General features: G+C 37.0%; 1 protein-coding gene across 1 annotated transcript in view; it reads right to left on the bottom strand.

Annotated features, from left to right (window-relative positions):
- Positions 1-22,120, bottom strand: part of LOC139131957 (PDZ domain-containing protein 8-like) — a 105,527-nt gene that overhangs the window by 20,167 nt on the left and 63,240 nt on the right. Inside the window, exons 12-13 of the mRNA XM_070698294.1 lie at positions 18,950-19,022; positions 1,221-1,315 (exon numbers count right to left, since the gene is read on the bottom strand). Of these exons, the coding sequence (XP_070554395.1) occupies positions 1,221-1,315; positions 18,950-19,022 (168 nt within the window). The remainder of the gene's footprint in view (positions 1-1,220; positions 1,316-18,949; positions 19,023-22,120) is intronic.

Below are 22,120 nucleotides of genomic sequence, written 5' to 3' on the forward strand. Positions count from 1 at the left end.
TAATTGGTTTGTAAACTTCTTACTGCAAAGGTCCTGGAGCACAAGGAGTGCGTGGAAACAGATATATGATCGAGCCAGTCCCGTAAGGGGTGTGTCTCACGAGTTTGCAGGTGTCTAAAGCTCTGAAGTAATGTTTAGTTTTGTGCAGGTGTGACAAGGAGTCCGTGTCGCTATCATTGGTTTTGACGTGTCTGGTGGTAATCTGAATGTTGGAGATTGCCGACGGCCAAAAGAGTTTGCGCAGCCACTCCATGGCGGTTGTATTACATGACATGCCAGAGTTAATTATGTACATGGTGGTCGTATTGTCCGTGTATACCACTATGTACATGGTGGTCGTATTGTCCGTGTATACCACTATGTGGCATTTGTCCCAGAAGCGATGCCACCATCTGAATGCAAGCAGGATGGTCCGCTGACTGATATATCCCACGGAACATTGGTACCAACTTTCAAAAGAATTGGACAAGCTGTTTGAGAGTAAAAGATTTTTTGACTAAAAACTGAAAAAATTACACCAAAAATATAAACATGCAGATTTCACCAAACTTTGTGTACATTTAATTGAGAAGGCCTAAAGGAACCTGCATACCAAGTTTCAACTACATCTTACCTACGGTTACGGAGTTTTAGCACTTTGCAGGATTTTCATTTTTTTACCTAATTTGCTTATTTTTGACACTGACCTGTTCATTTGAACAAAGTCACATCTCCTCTACACCAAATATTAAGATGGTAGGTGCTGCGGTTTCTGAGTTTTTGATATGGGCGGACTAACAAACATACACACATAACTATATAGATACATACATACATACATACATTTATTCATACATTCATACATACATATATACATACATACATACATACATACATACACACATAACTATATAGATACATACATACATACATACATTTATTCATACATTCATACATACATACATACATACATACATACATACATACATTCATACATACATACATACATACATACATACATACATACATACATACATACATACATACATACATACATTCATTCATACATTCATACATACATACATACATACATACATACATACATACATACATACATACACACAGACATGCAAATAAGACTGATTCGCCACAAAAGATAAGCTCTCTTTGGTATATATACATACAAATGTGCGCTAAAAATCATGCAACATGATTCACAACAGACAAGGTGACTGACTTACTTTGTACAATAGGTATGTAGTTGAGCTTTCTCTTGACATTTTTTATGGCATATCATAGCACATACCCTGCATTGAAAGGCATACTTAGTCCAAACCTTACAGACAAAATAAAGAAAAATTACATGTTTAGTTAATAATAAACCAAAGTGTATGATATACAGTGAAACCTGGCAAAACTGATCTCATATCGGACCACAAATTTTGGTCGGTTTTAACAGAGGCTCGGTTTATTCAGTGTGGGCATGGCTGCCCTAAAATGAACCCGTTGGCTTACACTCCCATACACACAGGAAACATGCACACACACGAACACACACACACACACATCATGATCATATGACACACATCTCAGACTTTCGGTATTTATTACAAATAAAAAATTACTTTGTAAAAACCAAACTTTATTTCTTTTGTGTGACATTTTGTTGGACAAAGTATAGAGAATTAATAATACAGAATAAAAAATACCGTCAAGGACAGTGTGCTCACATTCGGTTTGAATTGGTCCATTCGAGAAATATTTAAACCAGGAAAAACAAGAATGACAAAAGCAAATAAGGTCTGCAACTTAGGTACTGGAGGTCATCTTTAGGAACATGCATATCAACTTCTATAGCAATGGGACAAGCAGATCCTAAATACATAAGCAAATGTCAACAACAAAAAATAGACAGAGAAGGTTTGATAAAAAGAAAAGGTGAGAGTGGGTAAAAAAATGTACGAGGGATCTGGTAAAAAGCAATGCTACCTCATCAATCTTCTAGACCTTACCCCCTCCTGAATATCAAATGTTCCATCCCTTGGTATTACATAACGCCAGGAAATGTATTTACAACCCAGTGTCCTCCCCAGGATTTTGTTAAAAGAGGGTGAAGATGTGGTGCGAAGCACCACAAGCGACCGCGTAAGCGGTCGCGGGGGGAGGTCAGGAGGGGGGTGTCCCCCCTCCTGCCATTGGAGCTTTTGAAAAACAGAGATTAAAATAGTGTTATTTGGTGGCACTTGGGGAGTACTTTTTCAGATTTTTTTCATATAAAAAAGCTCAAAGGAAAAGAAATCTGAGACAGTGTTCCATAACTTTTATTCCAGTTCACTGATTTCAATGAAGATTATATTTTTTGAAAACAAAAACATAGCGACAGACATACATTTATTCATCGATGTCAAAATAATCACCATAACACTTACGCTTATTTGTTCTCAGCCTGATACACGTACACGTCCGACCGAGTCTAACAATAGGTCGTTTTGCTTTGGGAAGGAATACACAAGCGAAATTCTACCCTCCTATAAAAACTTCAGAGTACTATGCTGTCCTTGGTTACCCTCAAGTTCCTAGGCATGTTTATACAGCTAAGTCGGTTACCTAATGCACGGCCCCTATGGAGGGACTGACCGTGGCTATGAACGTTACGGCCTGTGCCATGCAAATATGGCTGCCATCAATCACCGTCCCTCCACCCACGAGGGAGGAGGGACGGTGCATCAATGAATGAGTTGCACATGGGCTTATGATCTCGGATGACATCACAAACTCGCGAGATTTGCAAGATGGATGAGAATTACGTTTGCAGCCTGCAGGATCAATGCTCAAGCTTGCATTTTGCTTGTAAATCACATTTTTTTCCCGTACATTTTATTGTTTTATTTTTCAAAAAAATAAAATATTTTTCATTTCTGGCAAGGGGGCGCTCGGAATTTACAAGAGGGCGTCACGCCCCTGTTACCTTATTCAGGGAGAACACTGCAACCTTGGGGAGTTTTTAATTAATGCGATGAGTGTTATCATTCTAATGTAGACAGCACTTAAGTTAGTTACAGATGGTGAAATGCCTTCCACTGTGGGCGGTGATTACAACATCTGGAATTATCCTGGATCCAAATTTCTCATCAGTTCTTGTATGTCTTACATAGAAAAGTTGCAAAAATTGGTCCACAATGAAAAAATTCACCTCAGCTTTGTTTTCTGGATCAAATTTTCCTACAATTTGATACCCAATATGACAAAATTAGGTTCACAGTCTTCAAAACTGTCTCACAACATATCCTGGGTTGTTGTAGGTCATTTAAGGTCACAAACTGAGAAAATTACCTAAAATATACAAATTTTGGGGTTTCCCAACACTTTGAGGAGAAAATTTATCTTATAACATTCCTCGTGACTTTATACCAAATTACAAAGCTATCAAACAAGTAATTTTGAGAACAAGTTTTTTGGACCAAAAATGACAATATTGCCTTAAAAATACAAATTTGTATATTTCAGGACAATTTCCACATATCTAACTATTGTCACCTCTGTACGTCTGTGTACCAAATATAAAAGCTGTCTGTCCAGGGGTTTTAAAAAGAAAATACTGTATAAGATTTTTTGACCAAAAATGACATAATTGCTCCAAAATAGTAATTTTCCCAATTTTGTCATAATTTCAACAAGTCATCGTTGATGACACAGTCCCCACTTGTTAATAGGTGCTTTGATTACAGGTCCTCAGAGAGGATAGAGTCCTCTTCATTAGGTCTGTGATAAAAATACTTTTGAATAAATTCGCTTGATACATGTCTGAGTTGTAGTTCAGGAGATGAAAAAATCGTGAAACATATTGGATCGAATCACAAAACAAATCAATGTGCATATGTATGACATAGGTCAATGTCCTTGTACCAAGTTTGAATAAAATTGGTTGAGATCTGCCTGAGTTATGGCTCTGCACATGAAAAAATCGTAACAAAATGGCCGCATGGCGGCCATATTGGATCGTATCACAAAACAAATTGATGTGTTTAGCTATGACATTGGTCAATGTCCTTGTACCAACTTTGAATAAAATCTGTAGAAACATGCCTGAGTTATGACTCTGTACATGAAAAAATCGTAATAAAATGGCCGCCTGCTGGCGGCCATAGTGGATCGTATCACAAAACAAATCAATGTGCATATGTATGACATAGGTCAATGTCCTTGTACCAATTTTGAATGAAATTGGTTGAAATATGCCTGAGTTATGGCTCTGTACATGAAACAATCGTAACAAAATGGCCGCCTGGCGGCCATATTGGATTGTATCACAAAACAAATTGATGTGCATAGCTATGACATTGGTCAATGTCCTTGTACCAACTTTGAATAAAATCTGTAGAAACATGCCTGAGTTATGGCTCTGTACATGAAAAAATCGTAATAAAATGGCCGCCTGGCGGCCATATTGGATCGTATCACAAAACAAATTGACGTGCATATGTATGACATAGGTCAATGTCCTTGTACCAATTTTGAATGAAATTGGTTGAGATATGCCTGAGTTATGGCTCTGTACATGAAACAATCGTAACAAAATGGCCGCCTGGCGGCCATATTGGATCATATCACAAAACAAATTGATGTGCATAGCTATGACATTGGTCAATATCCTTGTACCAACTTTGAATAAAATCTGTAGAAACATGCCTGAGTTATGGCTCTGTACATGAAAAAATCATAATAAAATAACCGCCTGGCAGCCATATTGGATCGTATCACAAAACAAATTGATGTGCATATGTATGACATAGGTCAATGTCCTTGTACCAATTTTGAATGAAATTGGTTGAGATATGCCTGAGTTATGGCTCTGTACATGAAAAAATCGTAACAAAATGGCCGCACGGCGGCCATATTGGATCGTATCACAAAAAGAATCGACATGCATATCTATGACACTGGTCAATGTCCTTGTACCAACTTTGAATAAAATCAGTTGAAACATGCCTGAATTATGGCTCTGTACATGAAAAAATCGTAATAAAATGGCCGCCTGGCAGCCATATTGGATCATATCACAAAACAAATCGACGTGCATCTGTATGACATATGAAGTAATCCTTGTACCAAGTTTGAATGAAATCGCTTCAGGCATCTCTGAGATATCTGCGTGAACGGACGGACGGACGCACGGACGCACGCACGCACGGACGCACGCACACACGCACGGACATGACCAAACCTATAAGTCCCCCCGGACGGTGTCCGTGGGGACTAACAAATTAGAAAAGTAACACCCTTGCAAAGATCCAACCCAAATTTGAGAGCGATTGGGCAGGCGGTTTCGGAGAAGAAGAAATTTTACTGAAAATGAGAAAAATCACAAAAAAATTCAGCAAAAATACAAAATTAAGGAGAACTTAACAATATTCATAAAACTGTATAAGGTTCACCTAAGGTACTTGAACACAAATTTTCAAAGCAATCAAAACAGTGGTTCTCGAGACATTAATTCTTGACCATTTTCACCTTTTGTTAGCTCATTTGCATAATTTTGGCAATGCACACTTCATTTGAACAAAATCCCATCTATACCCCAGGATGCAACCACACACCAAATATCAAGCTGAAATGTGTAGCAGTTTGTGTGTTTTTGATGTTGACGGACATACTGTACATACATACATACATACATACATACATACATACATACATACATACATACATACATACATACATACACACATACATACAGACGCCATCGACTTCAGCTTATACGATAAACTCACATTGGTATAACCAAATGTGAGCTAATAAAAAGTAAGGTGGTAAAGTCGGATCTTGCCACGCACTTAGTAAAATGGAAATGCTGTGTACTGTACATCATGTCCACAACCATGGTCGGAAAATGCTGAAATGGAGATTAAAACTTTAAAAAATATAGTGACAATGTCACTTTTCACTCCCATATAGTTATCAAAATAAGCCAACAATTGTATGAAACATGGATACATACATACAGACAGACTGACATACACAGACTGGCACACAGTGATGACATTGGCCCTCAACAAGTGTGCCTTGGCCCATGGAGAGTGATAAAGATATAACAAAAAGCTGAATGTAAGGATAAAGGCACTCAGGGTGAATATGTTACAGCAATTTGATTAGTTTCTTTTCCTTTTCTATTAGTATTTCTGTGATAATTTTTAAGACAATCAATCTGCAAGGCAGTTTATGTATCGACAGATAAAAAAGTTATCTTTTACAAGCACACAGCAAACTGTTCTTGATTCTTCATTTATGGGAGCTAAAAACTTTACCAAAACACAAAATTTTAGACATTTCTTTGAAAATTTAAAATAAGCAACCTAGCAGTTGATAGAGCTTGATTTATGTTATGCAGAGAAAATCTTTTTGTGACGCATGTGTTGATGACGGAGGAATCTTTGTAAGTCCACTAAAGGTCGGCCTGACCAAAATGGCAAAAATAGCTGCAAAAATACCGATGGTAATTAAAGATTTTATCATATTTTGAGCATATTTAATTATTACCCATAACACGAAAGCGGAGCGTTTTGACTGTTTGCAACAATCATAACTTGAAGTCACAGTGAGTGTAAAAGTATCAACGTTTTAGTTGTTTTGACGGTTAGCACAGTGAGTGGCGACAAAAGTTGCTACAATGACAGTTTCCATCAAAACGCTGTTCACGATACCAAGGCCCCTCACTCGAGTTCTAACAAACACGTTTACACATAATCCGACAAAATGCTGCAGGTAAATTTGCAGCGTAGGTAATACTGCTCAGGGAAACCTGTCAGTGAAGATCTAGATAGTAGGTAACCTCCTTGTGAACCACATCAGATAAAATGGTGGCAACAAATTTAATGGTACTGTGCCGAGGAGATTCAGGATACCGCCAAAAAATTCATGTTTTCCAGGTACAGTGTAAAAAGGATCTGGGATCACTATGTAGAAAATGGAACTTGCACTGCCATGAAGAAACAAGTCAGACGACATCAGGAACTTCTGGAAAATGACATCACTTTCCTGTAGAATCCAAAGACGGAAGACCCGTCAATCACGTACAAAGCCACAAAACAGCAGCTAGAAAAGTTTTCACCAACAGTAGTCTCGACTATTACAATATGTCGGGTGGTCAAGTGGAATATGACAGAATTTTCATTGGACAGTGGGTCGGAAGTGTTTTCCCGCGAATGGTAAAAGACGATAGTGACAATTTTTTTGTTTGCGGGAAACGACTTGATTGACAGCAAAGCACGGAGTAAAATGTTACAACATGCATATCAATGCCTTTGCACTGACGTCAAAACAACCAAACGTTGATACTTTTACACTCACTGCATACAAAAGAAACCACTATTGCAAACAGTCGAAATGCTCCGCTTTTGTGTTACGGGTAGTAACATCATCTGTAAGAACATGTCTACTAAACATCAAAGCTATCAGACAAGTGGTTTTTGAGAAACAAATTTTTGACCAAAAATGGCAAAAATTGCCCAAAAAATTCAAAATTCCAGATTTCAACCTAATTTCAATATAGCATATTAACATAAACCCTAGGAACCTGTTTACTAAATATCAAAGCAATCAGACTGGTACATTTTGAGAAGCAAATTTTTTGACCAAATATGAGAAAAATTGCCCCAAAATACAAAATTGCAGGTTTCATCCTAATTTCAATACATCTTGTTAACATAAACCCTAGGAACCTGTAAACCAAATATCAAAGCTTCCAGATCAGAAGATTTAGGAGAAATTTTTTTACCAAAAAAGGTAAAAATTGCCCCAAAAATAAAAAAAACTGCCATTTTCAACCTAACTTCAATACATTATATCGAGATAAATCTTAGACACCTGTATACCAAATATCAAAGCTATCAGATCAGTAGTTTTTGGATAAAAAGTTGTTGACCAAAAATTGGGAAAATTGCCCCAAAATTACAAGTATGATCATATCAATACAATGAACACCAACTTTCAAAGTGATCAGACAAGCAATTTCAGAGAACAAGATTTTTTGACTAAAAACGGGAAACAAGTGACCTAACGACTGATATAGCTCTGCTGTGTTATGTAGAGAATAACTATTTTGACACATGTTGATGAAGAAGGTGGAAATCTTTGACAGCTCATTTCAGTGGCCAGAAAAAAAGTGGTTAAAATGGCTGCAAAAATACACAATTGAAGATTTCATTTTAATTAGAATATATCACATTGGATCATCCCTAAGAACATGTCAACCAAAGCTATCTGACGAGTAGTTTTATGAGAATGAAATTTTCTTACCAAAAATGGCAAAAATTGCCCCCAAAAATAAAAATTGCAGATTTCACCATAATTTCAATATATCATATATTAAAATAATCCCTTGGAACCTGTACACCAAATTTCAAAGCTATCAACTTGCAGTTTTTGAGAAACAAATTTTTTGACCAAAAATGGCAAAAATTGCCCCAAAGATAGAAAATTACAGATTTCATCATAGATTCAAAATATCACATTTACAAATGTATGTTCTCTTTACAAATGTATGTTCTCTTTTATAACAACTCCGAAATTCTAGCACGTATCTGTCTGCATGTGCCTTCTCGCACTCTGCGCTCAAAACAACATTTTAACCCTTTCGCCCCCAGTTCCCTGTATACAGGTCCAACTTTACCATAGAAAACAATGGATTTGGGACAAACCATGGTGGTGAAAGGGTTAAACCTAATGTATCAAGACACAGTAAGTGAGGCAACCCACAAATCCCCTTGATTTGTTCACTCAGACATTTTTTGCTAAAGGCTTTTTCAATTGTATCAGTTTCTTAACAGTTTTTAACTTACAATTTAAGTTCAGGATTATTTGTTAGAACTATGTTCCAAAATTATTGATTATGGTTAAAATTCAAGAGTAAATTGAATGAGAAGTCGATGTTTGGAGGTGCTAAAAATTGCACACTTGTCAAGATAAAGTTATCAGCAACTAAGATGGTCTCATCATACCACCTGTCAGACATGCAAATTTCCTTTGTTACGAACATTAAATAAAATCAATACCCTTTCTTTTGCCAACACAGATGCAACTTATTCCCTTAGTTTCCTTGAAAATATTATGTATGGCTGTCAAAAATCTATGTCGATAAAATTACAAAATTGCTATCTCCTCCGCGGAAAAGGGGTTGATCTCCTCATTATTCGCAGTGAGAAATCAGAAAATTATGATTATCAGAACTATGTTGCCAGAATTTTGAAATATGGACCGAGTTGTTCTGTGTACAGAAGAAATTTGCTTCAGTTCAGTGAGTGATCTCCGTGTGTACGGATCATGGAGAATTGTGGGTAGCCTCACTTACTGTGCAAGAGTCATTGCTCATTCTTCAGCATTTTTACAAAGAACTATGAAAAATTTGAATAGTATTTTAAACAATGAGACTTTTGATATTTTTAATTGTAACTATGGGCAATTTCGCAGATTTTTATTTAATAATGTTTATTATTACATATGTACCACAGTTTACTTGCATCGAAGCACGCATCTAGCTCCATGGATACACGGATCGAAACACATGTAACTGGAGCCAATTACATGTAAACAGTTAACATTTTCAGAGACATTTTTGCCAGTAGTTTTCTCACCGGACATTCCCTGTTTACAATAGAAAGTCACTTTTGCATGCAGTTTATTCTGTGCTTGTGTGTCATACACGCTTTTGATAACAGAGACTCAGTGAGCGCTTGTGTGCCATGGTGAACACTGAAATTTGATCGTTTGACAAGTTACGTTTGCCGTATCTTACTCTTAAACTTCCCGTAAAAATCTTCGAACTGTTATTTGTATCGATCATTTAGAAGAATTTCAAGCTCAAAATGTGAAAAAATCAAAAGCATTCCACGTTCAAAGTTACCTTCGTTTGGCTATCTATGGATGTTGCTACGTATGTGTGAGCGATCGCAAGCAGAGTTCAAGCCCTCCGATGTTCCTCTTACGTCATCCTTGATAAACAAGTAAACAATAGTTTAGCCAATCAAAATGGAGGGTGTGGCGGCGTTGACCAATGAAAAGTGAAATCTGATTTGATGCCTCATTACAGTGATGTCAATGTTATATAACTCCGCAGGGTCGCCCTGAAGCTTTGACAGACAAGTAGTACGCACGACTAATCGTTGATTCTCTCGATAAATGATGCAAATAAAAGACAGAACATATGTAATAATAACAGAACCCCATGGCCTGTGAGTGCAAGCGCGCCGTACTAGCGGTATTTGCACTCGTGCTGCGGTGTATTCGGCTGTCCTTTCACGAGCGGACTGCCGCCGAATACACCGCAGCACTCGTGCAAATACCGCTAGTACGGCGCGCTTGCAATTACAGGCCATGGAGTTCTGTCATATTCTTTTTAGATCTGTATTTTTTACCAATGATTGATTTTTTTTAACTATGTTGTTACTGTCTTTGTTTCGTTGTTGTGCTCTTTGTTAGTTTCTTTTTCTTTTGCTGGAACTGTAATTGGGCAAAAGCCCGTTGTTCCCAGCCAGTAAATAAACAAATAAATTCAGTTCATCTGTAGGAACCTGCATATCGAATTTCAAAGCTATCAGACCAGTACTTTTTGAGAAACACATTTTTTGACCAAAAATGGCAAAAATTGCCTCAAAAATTCAAATTGCAGATTTCATCATAATATCAATAAATATCGTTTAGTTTATCTATAGGAACCTGTGTACCAAATTTCAAAGCTATCAGATGAGTAGTTTTGGAAATACACATTTTTTGACCAAAAATGGCAAAAATTAACCCAAATATACACCAGATATGAACTGAAAATGCTCACGTGTTTCATACAGTTATGTGTAAATTTGAACCTTAGCCACATGTTTGCAACTTCATTGAAAGTATTATGATCAACATAATGAACAATAATCACCGCCGATTAATTCTCAAAGGTCATGAAGTATACAAATATGTAATTAGCTGAAATAAAAATATTAAAGTTCTTTGACTGCTGTCATTGTATCACCATTTTATATAGCAAGTGTAATTACCGTTGGCCAAGTCCTTCAAGCCATACATGCCGAGCTGTGAAAGCTCATTAGATATGCAAATTGTAAATTAGCTGACATGAAAATGTGAAATGACTTTCGATATTGTTTTAACCAGGTATAATCATCAATGTTGTCATGTTTTGCCAACTTTGATCAAGTAAATCCCAGTATATATCCCTAAAAAGCAAAGTTCATTAAATATGTAAATTAGGAATTGACTTAAGTAAAAATGCTTAATGATTGTCAATAATGTTGTATCATGGTATCTGCAATATATGTAGCAAGTGTTGTCAACTTTGGTCAAGTCAATTCAGATATATATCTCTAATTAGAAAAGTTCATTAAACATGCAAATTAGGAATTTGCTGAAGAGAAAATGTTTAATGACTTTCAATAATATTGTATTACAGTGTCTGAAATGTACATAGCAAGTTACATCAATTTTGATCAAGTCAATTCAGATGAATATCCCTAAGTATGAAAATTCATTTAATATGCAAATTAGGAATTGGCTGAAATAAAAATGTCTTTTGACTTTCAATAATGTTATATCACAGTATCTTTGATGTATATAGCAAGTTTCAATGACTAAAATCAAGTTAAATTGTGTTGCTAAGTTATCCCTATATACCAAAAATCAGACCTCTAGCTCTATTGGCTGGCTCAGAATTAGATATGTGCATAATTAATTAGGTACAGGATGTGATGTCATAAGGTCTCCCATCATACCAAATATGAAGGGTGTAGCACTTGTGGTTACTTAGTTATGGCCATATATGTATATTTGAGGTCAAAGGTCATCGGGGTCACATGACATTTTGTCAAAAAAATTGTATTGCTAAGTTATCCCTATATACCAAAAATCAGACCTCTAGCTCTATTGGCTGGCTCAGAATTAGATATGCACATAATTAATGAGGTACAGGATGTGATGTCATAAGGTCTCCCATCATACCAAATATGAAGGGTGTAGCACTTGTGGTTACTTAGTTATGGCCATATATGTATATTTGAGGTCAAAGGTCATCAAGGTCACATGACATTTTGTCAAAAAAATTGTATTGCTAAGTTATACCTATATACCAAAAATCAGACCTCCAGCTCTATTGGCTGGCTCAGAATTAGATATGCACATAATTAATAAGGTACAGGATGTGATGTCGTAAGGTCTCCCATCATATCAAATAAGAAGGGTGTAGCACTTGTGGTTACTTAGTTATTGCCATATATGTATATTTGAGGTCAAAGGTCATCAAGGTCACATGTCATTTTGTCAAAAAAATGCTATTGCTAAGTTATCTCTACATACCAAAAATCAGACCTCCAGCTCTATTGCAGTGTTCGCGCTACCGCTCGCCAGACGGCAAAATGGCGAATTGATTCACTCATTGGCGACTCAGACGGTCAGAACAATCGCCAGACTGGCGACTCAAAATTTGTACGTTCGGTCACTTTGTTCTACGATGTTCTGTTGCATTGCGGTGTTTTGTTTTACTTCTTGGGAAGTCTTTCGCCATAGTACTACCGTACTCATCTAAGTATAAGCCCCGCCACTGTTTTCAGAGTATAATGGGTCGTACAAGTTGGTAAAATTACTTTTCAGATCAAAGAAACTAATGGTAACTAACTAACATCAATTCTCCATGGGCAAAATTTGTTCATCACGTTTTGGGAAGTTACAATCACAGTCGTGTTTTCAGTGAATTTAGAGTAAATTCTTATTCTCAGTTATGTAAAAAGTTAAAACATGAGTATGAAAATCAATACTTAGAAACTTGGAAGAGAACCCTTTTCAATGATTCAAGGAAGAATGGAAGTGGTAACAAACTGCGCACTTATAGAATCTTCAAGACCAAGTTTGGTTTTGAAAAATATTTAAGAGATATTTCAGATTTCAGGTTACGTAGAAGTTTAACAAAATATAGACTGAGTGATCATAATTTGCGTGTTGAAATTGGTAGGAAATGTAAACCTCATTTACCTTTAACTGAAAGAATTTGCTTGAGATGTGATAGTAATGTAATAGATGATGAGTTTCACTTTTTATTCACATGCAAGTGTCATATTTCTGAGAGATTGATTTTGTGCCAGAAAAGCGGAACAGATTTTCTATCACTATGAGTGTCGAAGAAAAAGTAGAAGAGATGAAAAAGATTATGGAACAGAATTTTCTAAACCTTGCTATATTTATAAGGAATTCTGGTGTTTGCTGACCCCTCCAGTAGCTACCTACAGTTAGCTGTTTACAGTCAGAGTTATAAATTGTACTTCAATTCAATTTACTTGGATTTTAATATCCATTTGATGGTGTTCAGTTTTGGACATGTTGTTCTTTCATCTGAAATGTACCATACCACACTCTCTGTCAGTGTGTGTTGAGTAATAAAAGATTGATTGATTAATGGGACATCGAAGTTCCCGTGATAGTATCGTGAGGAAAATGGCACGTATACCCTCCCAGTACATGTACTTGTGCCCCTCCGAAATATCCCTGTTACCTAAATAGAATAGTCCCACTCTGGTGACGTCCGCCATTGTTCAGGTTCATGCTGTCCTGTTTTCCCGGGAGGTTGTCATAGTCTAAACATGCAATTTCAGTCGTTTTTTTAGCGATCATCCTTTCATCTGTGAAGAGCTTTTACCGGTGACCATTACAATTTTCACTGTTATGCTGTTGTTTTCACAAGACACGGACTGTTTGATCTTGGAAAGTAGAGTTGCTTTTACGTGCAGCCAATGCACATGCCAGTTCACGGGTTCACACCATGCTCTTGAACGTGAACGGCAGCATACATGTCTTTGTTTCATGTTTATATTTTATTTCAAGGTATGATTCAAGCTGAAATGTCACCAAAATGTCACTTTTATATCGAGGGATTGTGCAAACCAGTTTGATTTGAAACAGCTTTGTAAAACACTCTTTACTTAGCTCGGAAATTGTTACTGAGTTTTGCTGTCTTTTGGCCATGCACGGACGTTTATCAGTATTAGTGTGATCATGGCATGCCATGCCACGTTCATGAAGATCTTGAGGATGTTACTCTTTTCTGTATTTTTTTGTACTTCACAATTTCTTTGGTTGACGTTTGAAAGTTCAAGTGGTGATCAATAGTCATGCATGAGTTTTGATACAAAGTATTTTTTTTTATTGAACTATTAAAGCAGTACTGAGGATTATACATATGATCATGAGAAAGTGGCAGACTTCTGAAATATTTGGTTTATCATTACTCTTGAGTGTTAAATGATATCACCTTTGACCCTTTGAGATGAATGTGTGTGACCCTTGACCTCACCTCTCAAAAGAAAAATCTGGCTACTTGTGTTCACACTGTATTAGCCAAAAAGGCTAATCAGCTTGAGTAGCCAGAGCAAACCCTGTATTGGCTGGCTCAGAATTAGATATGCGCATAATTAATGAGGTACAGGATGTGATGTCATAAGGTCTCCCATCATACCAAATATGAAGGGTGTAGCACTTGTGGTTACTGAGTTATGGACATATACTCATATTTAAGGTCAAAGGTCATCGAGAGCACATGACATTTTGTCAAAAAATTTGTATTGCTAAGTTATCCCTATATACTTATTTTCACTTTTTTTAGTGTGATTAGATATTATTTTAGCTGAAAAAAGGGTCCAGGGAAAGTAAGGAAAATCCAGTATTCCACAGTGTAACAATTGGCTGAAAATATAAAATTTCTTTCAGTCTCTCGAATCCGAAACCGAATCCGAAACTGAATCCGAAACCGAATCCGAAACCGAGTCTAATTTCAGCATCGTCTAGCCAGAGTGTAACGTGGGGATAGCGCCCTCAAACCACAGATACCGGCTTCCCATAGACTACCATGTATCAGAAAAATTAAAACTGTGATAACTTCATTACTATGCAAGCCACGCCCACCAAAACCTTTCCAGTTATAGCCATTTGAATTCTGAAGATGTCTACCAAATTTGACTGAAATACGTTCAGCCGTTTTTGAGATAATGGGGATACAGACAAACGGACACACACACACACACACACACACACACACACACACACACACACAGACATTGCTAAACCATATGCTCACGTGTGTGAACATGTGAGCAAAAAATTACAGCTTTCATCAGAAATTCAACGTATATTACTAAGTTCATCTATAGAAACCTGTATACCAAATTTCAAAGCTATCAGACCAGTACTTTTTGAGAAACACATTTTTGACCAAAAATGGCAAAAATTGCCTTAAAAATGCAAATTTGCATATTCTGCACAATTTGAAGAAATCTGAAATAGATCATTCCTAGGGATCTATGTACCAAATATCAAAGCTATCTGACTGGTAGTTTTGAAGAAGAAGATTATTAAAGATTTTTTATTAAAAACGAAAAAAAATTGCCTTAAAAATACAAATATGCAAATTTCACCACGATTTGAACAAATTTAACTGAAGTCACCTTAAGTAAACCGCATATCAAATTTCAAAGTTATCAGACAAGCCGTTTCAGAGAAGATTTTTTTACCAAAAAACAGCAAAAAATGCCTCAAAAATAGAAGTATGCAAATTTCACCACGATTTGCACAAACTTAAGTGAGGTTACCCCAAGTGAACTGCATGTGAAATTTCAAAGCAATTGGACTTGTGGTTTCAGGGGAGAAGGCAATTGTTTGACGGATGACGGACGACGCCGGACGCCACGGAAAATCAACCTATTTGATAAGCTCCGCGTCGCTGACAGCGGAGCTAAAAATACCCTAAAAATACAAACATGCAAATTTCATCCCAATTTGTGCATATATAATTTAGAGTACCTAAAGGATCTGCATACTAAGTTTCAACCCAATCTGACCAATGCTTACTGAGTTTTAGCCATTTGCAGGATTTTCCTTTTTTCCCCTCATTTGCATATTTTTGGCACTGACATGTTCATTTGAACAAATTAACATCTCCACTCCTATGTGCACCTGTACACCAAATACTGAGACAGCAGCCATTGCGATTTAGGAGTTTTTGATCTGGACGGACTAACAGACATACATACATGTACATACATACATACATACATACATACATACATACACAAAGACGCCATTTTGCCACCTTGAAAGAATACCTCCCATTTGCATATATACATGTGCATATATGGGAGCTAAAAATTACCGTATCACCGCATATTAAAATGTTGTTCACAGAGGGAAATGAATACGGTCTCTCAGTCTATTGTTCATACATGCAATTATTGAAAGATACATGATCCGACATCGTGGATTTGACGCGGACGCGAAGCTTAATTGGCGGCCATTTTGAAAATGTAACTGTGTAAGCAGTGAAAGTTTGGTGATTTCATTCGGTCGATTTTAAAGTGTGGCGAAATCTAAACTGTGTCTCCTAACAAGCTTTTCCTTAAAAATGTCCTATCTATGGCTTCAGAAAAGTGTCCAGTGATGACTGCTTCAAAGAGCATCGCGTCTGCACAATATGGCGTTCGGTGATCAATTTCAAGTTCTGGACTTTGGTGAGGTAATGAGCATCTCTGTTCAGTGCGAAATTCTGTAACTTCTGCAGTATAGTCAAGACTTCCCTCTAGGATAACTCTGAGCCATCATTCTGGCTGATGTTTTCAGAGTTGTCATTCTCTTCTGCTTCCTTTTCTTCTGATTCCCTGCTTTTGCTGTCTTTGTTGGTGAGAAAATTCTGCACGATCTGATCTTCCCATTCCCCATCGTAGGTTGCTTTGGTAGGCAATGCGTCATTGAAGTTCAGGTACTGGTTGACTGAACAGTCATTGCAACCTTTACTTCTTGGATGAGTGTTCTGGGTTCGCTTTCATCTTCTTTCGATAGCAAAATTCCTCAGTTAAATCAACATTGGACCCAAATAGTGACTGCAGATGGCTTCATGGAAAGCGCCTTCTTATTCTTTACAGCAATGTTCAATGTTTGCCTTGGCGTCCAAGCGATTTGAATTAACTGTCATAGTTGAACCCCATCACATAATGACTTAATGTGCACACTACCGGTACTTCATATCATCGTTTGGAAGAGTGCGTGAGCCTGTAACCTTCATACAACCTTCAGTACAATGGATAACGGGGAGCACACGCCAAAACAAACCACTGTAAATAGTGAAACTTAAAAGGGAATTTGCTATTAGCTTAACTATCGAATGACATGGACTGTGAAACAGAAATAATACCATAGACCCAATTGTTGTATGATAAAACTAAAATGTTAACCTGAAAATTTTTTTGATCGATAAATAAGCATGGAATTTGCGAGATTAAAAGATTGCAGCGTCATTGTTTTCAGGAAATTACATTTCAATTTTATCTAACATAAATTAGAGATCAATACTGTCATGATTGTAGAATGCAAGTTGTTCACGTCACAGTGATGTTACAAAGTGTAACTCAAAAAAGATGGAAGTTCTAAAAAACGTCTAATATCAAAACAACTTTCCAGCCATATTTAACAGTAGCGCAAGTTTAAGTTCACAGCAGTTCCAAAACTTGACCAGCAGTTGTGTTGATTTAACAAAACTTACACCACACTGTGGCATACACTACAAGTTGGAATGTTGCACTAAAAAATATCTTATAGTATTGGACACTATCAATAGATAAGCAATAACCCCAGCCGAGGGTATACACGATATTTTGGTACAATGCGCAACATAGCACGAGCTGACAGGCGAGTGCTATATGGAGCGAATTGTACCATAATCAACTGCGGCAGGGGTTATTGCTATTATATTATATCAACTTGTGTGTCTTTGTTGTCTTGCTTGCAGTGGATATTTTCATCACTTTACGTCGCAAATGCAGAAAACGGACGTACGAGAGATCATTCAGCACCAAAGACCAAGCATTTTTATAAGTTTGGATTACATTGACACTGTGACAACAGATGTGCACACAGTATCCTGTGATAACATACAAATTGTTCATCAACATTGCATTTTATTCACTTGCAACGCAAACACTAACTTGCTACAGACACAGAAAATGGGTCAAGAGATCAAATCACAAGAGACAGTAACAATTTTTTTCATAAATTTACATAAGAACAATAGTCCTGGCTGTTTTTGTATACTAAAAATAGATTTGTCTCATTTTGTACCGATCCGTCGACCATCACAACATTCAGTTTTGGTACACTGAGGTTACAGGCGCTTTTTTTGAATGATGGATAATTTGGACGTTATTAATTGTACCAATATATATACAAGCAGTTTTGAAATAATCCAGACTTGGAATGACAGCAACTGTGATACAGTTTTGCAGAATGTGCTGCCCAATTCAGCGAGAGCTGACGTTGACATTGCTTGTTGCATTTTATGTCAACTATCGTTGCAGTCACCAGGAGTAATCCTATTGTTATTTCGAACTTCTTGGTCTACCGGTACATCGTCAGAACATCCTCATCTGTTACAGCCCAAACTTTGGCAAAGAATATCTGATACAGTTACTGTGAGGAAGTGTCAATTTACTTGGTATGAACAAATGCTAGCTTCATTTTTAAGAGTTATGTCGCGTCTCAACTCCCGCTGAATCAAGCAAAAGTGCATGGTGTGCCGTTGCCATAATGCAATGATTTGTGTACATCAAATCAAATGTGCTCTTCACAGGTATCTTTCATCATTGACCCCAACTTATTTTCACCGAGAGTTACTTTTATCTGTGTATCGAAATTCGGATTTCGGTCTTTGAAACAAAGCGGACTGTTTCAGGTTAAGTTTAGATCAGTACTTTCAAATGCACTGACTGTGCAATTTTCGAAAATGCTGGTTTAGGGGTCTGTTTAACCATTGCTAAAACAGTATTTTAGCATCGGTGGAATGCGCTCTCGTCCAATCAGAATGGAACATGGTAGCATGAAATAATACACAATCATTTTTACCGGCAAGGCAGAAGAGGAAGTGATACCTCTGGCAGGTTAATGCGCTTACCTTTTTAGTGCAGAAATCACACCTGGTCGGTGAGTAAAATTGAGTTCCAATCCAATCATGCTCATCTGTTCTTCTGTTAGAATGGATCAGAATGAATCAATTTTATGTTTAAATCTTACTCCCGGAACAACCTTTCAAATTGGTATATTTGTGTGACTGAACTGTCCTACAATTATCACTGTGCCATCAGGAATGCCTAAGTGTGATGCACAGACTTCTATTAAAGGGGAAGTTCACCAAGGATGATTTTTACACATGTGCTAGCTTTGTGGTCGCTTATTCCGAAAAAGCCATTTTCACTATTTATAACTCGCCTAATTTTTTTACAAAAACAGATAAAATTAAAGCTGCAAGCAGCGTTGGCGGGGCCCAAGCGGTTAACATGGTTGAAAGTTCTTGGACTAATGATATTATGTGCAAAATTCGAGCTTGGAAAAGTAGGATTTTGAACATCATGTCATAGTTACTGTACATTTCACCTGGAATTGCATGTTTTACGGAAAATCCAATATGGCGGCCAAAGTACTTCACCGATCCAATTGCCTATCAGGAACTTTAAAGTGCTCAAACTAAGAAAGATATACGTAAAATGTCATTTTATTCGGTGTGTTGGTTCTGGAGAAGAAGATTTTTAAAGATTAAATTGCGAATTTCGCAAAATCCAATATGGCGGCCAAACCACGTGACCGATCTAAATGTCTTTCCCAAACTTGAAAGAGATCATACTTAAAAAGATACGAGTGAAATTTCAGTTCAATCGGTGTGTTGGTTCTTGAGAAGAAGATTTTTAAAGATTAAATTGCGATTCGCAAAATCCAAGATGGCGGCCAAATCACGTTACCGATCTTAATGTTTTTCGCAAACTTGAAAGAAATCACTCGAAGGATGACACGAGTAAAATTTCAGATCAATCGGTGATCTTTTTCTGGAGAAGAAGATTTTTAAAGGTTAAATTGCTATTTTTTGAAAATCCAATATGGCGGCCAAATCACGTGACCGATCCAAATGTCTTGTGCAAACTTCAAAGAGATCACTTTAAGGAAGACATGTGTAAAATTTCAGCCTAATCAGTGTTTTCGTTCTGGAGAAGAAGATGTTTGAAGATTAAATTGCGATTTTCGCAAAATCCAAGATGGTGGCAAAATCACGTGACCGATCCAAATGTTTTTTGCAACCTTGAAAGAGACCACTCTAAGGATGACATGAGTAAAATTTCAGCTCAATCAGTGTGTTAGTTCTGGAGCAGAAGATTTTTGAAGATTAAATTGGTAGTTTTCGAAAATCCAATATGGCGGCCAAATCACGAGACCGATCAAAACGCCTTTCGCAAACTTGAAAGAGATCACACTTAAGATGTTACGTGTCAAATTTCAGTCGAATCGGTGCGTTGGTTCTGGAGAAGGAGATTTTAAAGATTAAATCACGATTTTCTCAAAATCCAATATGGCGGCCAAACCACGTGACCGATCGAAACACCTTTTGCAAACTTGAAAGAGATCACACTTAAGATATTACATGTCAAATTTCAGTCGAATCCGTATGTTGGTTCTGGAGAAGAAGATTTTTAAAGATTAAATCACGATTTTCTCAAAATCCAATATGGCGGCCAAACAACGCGATTGATCGAAACGCCTTTCGCAAACTTGAAAGAGAACACTCTAAGGATGACATGAGCAAAATTTCAGCTCAATCAGTGTGTTGGTTCTTGAGAAGAAGATTTTTAAAGATTAAAATGGTATTTTTCGAAAATCCAATATGGCGGCCAAGGTCACGTGACCGCACGCGATTTTATTTGCCAATTCTTATGACCTTAGGTCATGCTTGCTATATAAAAAATTTGAAGCTGACTAGACCCCTAGGTCAGCAGGAAAAGGCACTTTTAGGTTTTTGGAAAATGCAATATGACCGCCAGGTCACGTGACCAATCAAAATTTTAAGGATAATATGCACTAGTACCCATTAGTACCTATTAGCCCTGTAAGTTTGAGAAGTTAACGTTAAGCGGTTCCTGAGATCAAGAGGGGCAAAAAAAGGGACAGTAGAAGAAGAAGATGAGGAAGAAGAAGATTAAAGCTGCAAGCAGCGTTGGCGGTGCCCAAGCCTAATATTACATATACACACAAAATTGACCTTGAAATTGGGTATTTGAGAAAAGATTTTTATCTTATAGTACTCGTCATGTATCACTGCAAGAATGACATGGGTAAAATTTTGACTCATTCGGTAGTTTAGTTTTGGAAAAGTAGATTTTTGAAGATTAAATTGGTATTTTTCACAAATCCAAAATGGCGGACAAGTCACGTGACCGATCCAAATGTCTTTCACAAACTTGAAAGAGATAACTCTGAGGATGACATGAGTAAAATTTCAGCTCAATCAGTGTTTTAGTTCTGCAGAAGAAAATTTTTCATGATGAAATTGGTATTTTTTGGAAAATCCAATAAGGCGGATATGGCATCATAAGGTCTCCAATCATACTAAATATGGAGGATGTAGCACTTGTGGTTCCTAAGTTATGGACGTATATGTATATTTGAGGTCAAAGGTCATTGAGGTCACATGGCATTTTGTCAAAAAGTTTCTAACCCATACCCATCCCAATATACCAAAAAATCAGGCCTCTAGCTCTGTTGGCTTGCCCAAATTAGATATGTGCATATTTAATGAGGTACAAGATATGGCACCATATGGTCTCCAATCATACCAAATATGAAGGCTGTAGCACTTGTGGTTACTGAGTTATGGCCAAATATGTATATCCAAGGTCAAAGGTCATCGAGGTCACGTGACATTTTGTCAAAAAAATTGTAATGCTAAGTTATCCCTATATACCAAAAATCAGACCTCTAGCACTATTGGCTGGCTCAGAATTAGATATGCGCATAATTAATGAGGTACAGGATGTGGTGTCATAAGGTCTCCCATCATACCAAATATGAAGGCTGTAGCACTTGTGGTTACTGAGTTATGGACAAATATGTATATCCAAGGTCAAAGGTCATCGAGGTCACGTTACATTTTGTCAAAAAAATTGTAATGCTAAGTTATCCCTATATACCACAAATCAGACCTCTAGCTCTATTGGCTTGCTCAGAATTAGATATGCGCATAATTAATGAGGTACAGGATGTGGTGTCATAAGGTCTCCCATCATACCAAATATGAAGGCTG

This window comes from Ptychodera flava, chromosome 4 (assembly GCF_041260155.1).
Source record: "Ptychodera flava strain L36383 chromosome 4, AS_Pfla_20210202, whole genome shotgun sequence".
NCBI classification, from domain to species: domain Eukaryota; kingdom Metazoa; phylum Hemichordata; class Enteropneusta; family Ptychoderidae; genus Ptychodera; species Ptychodera flava.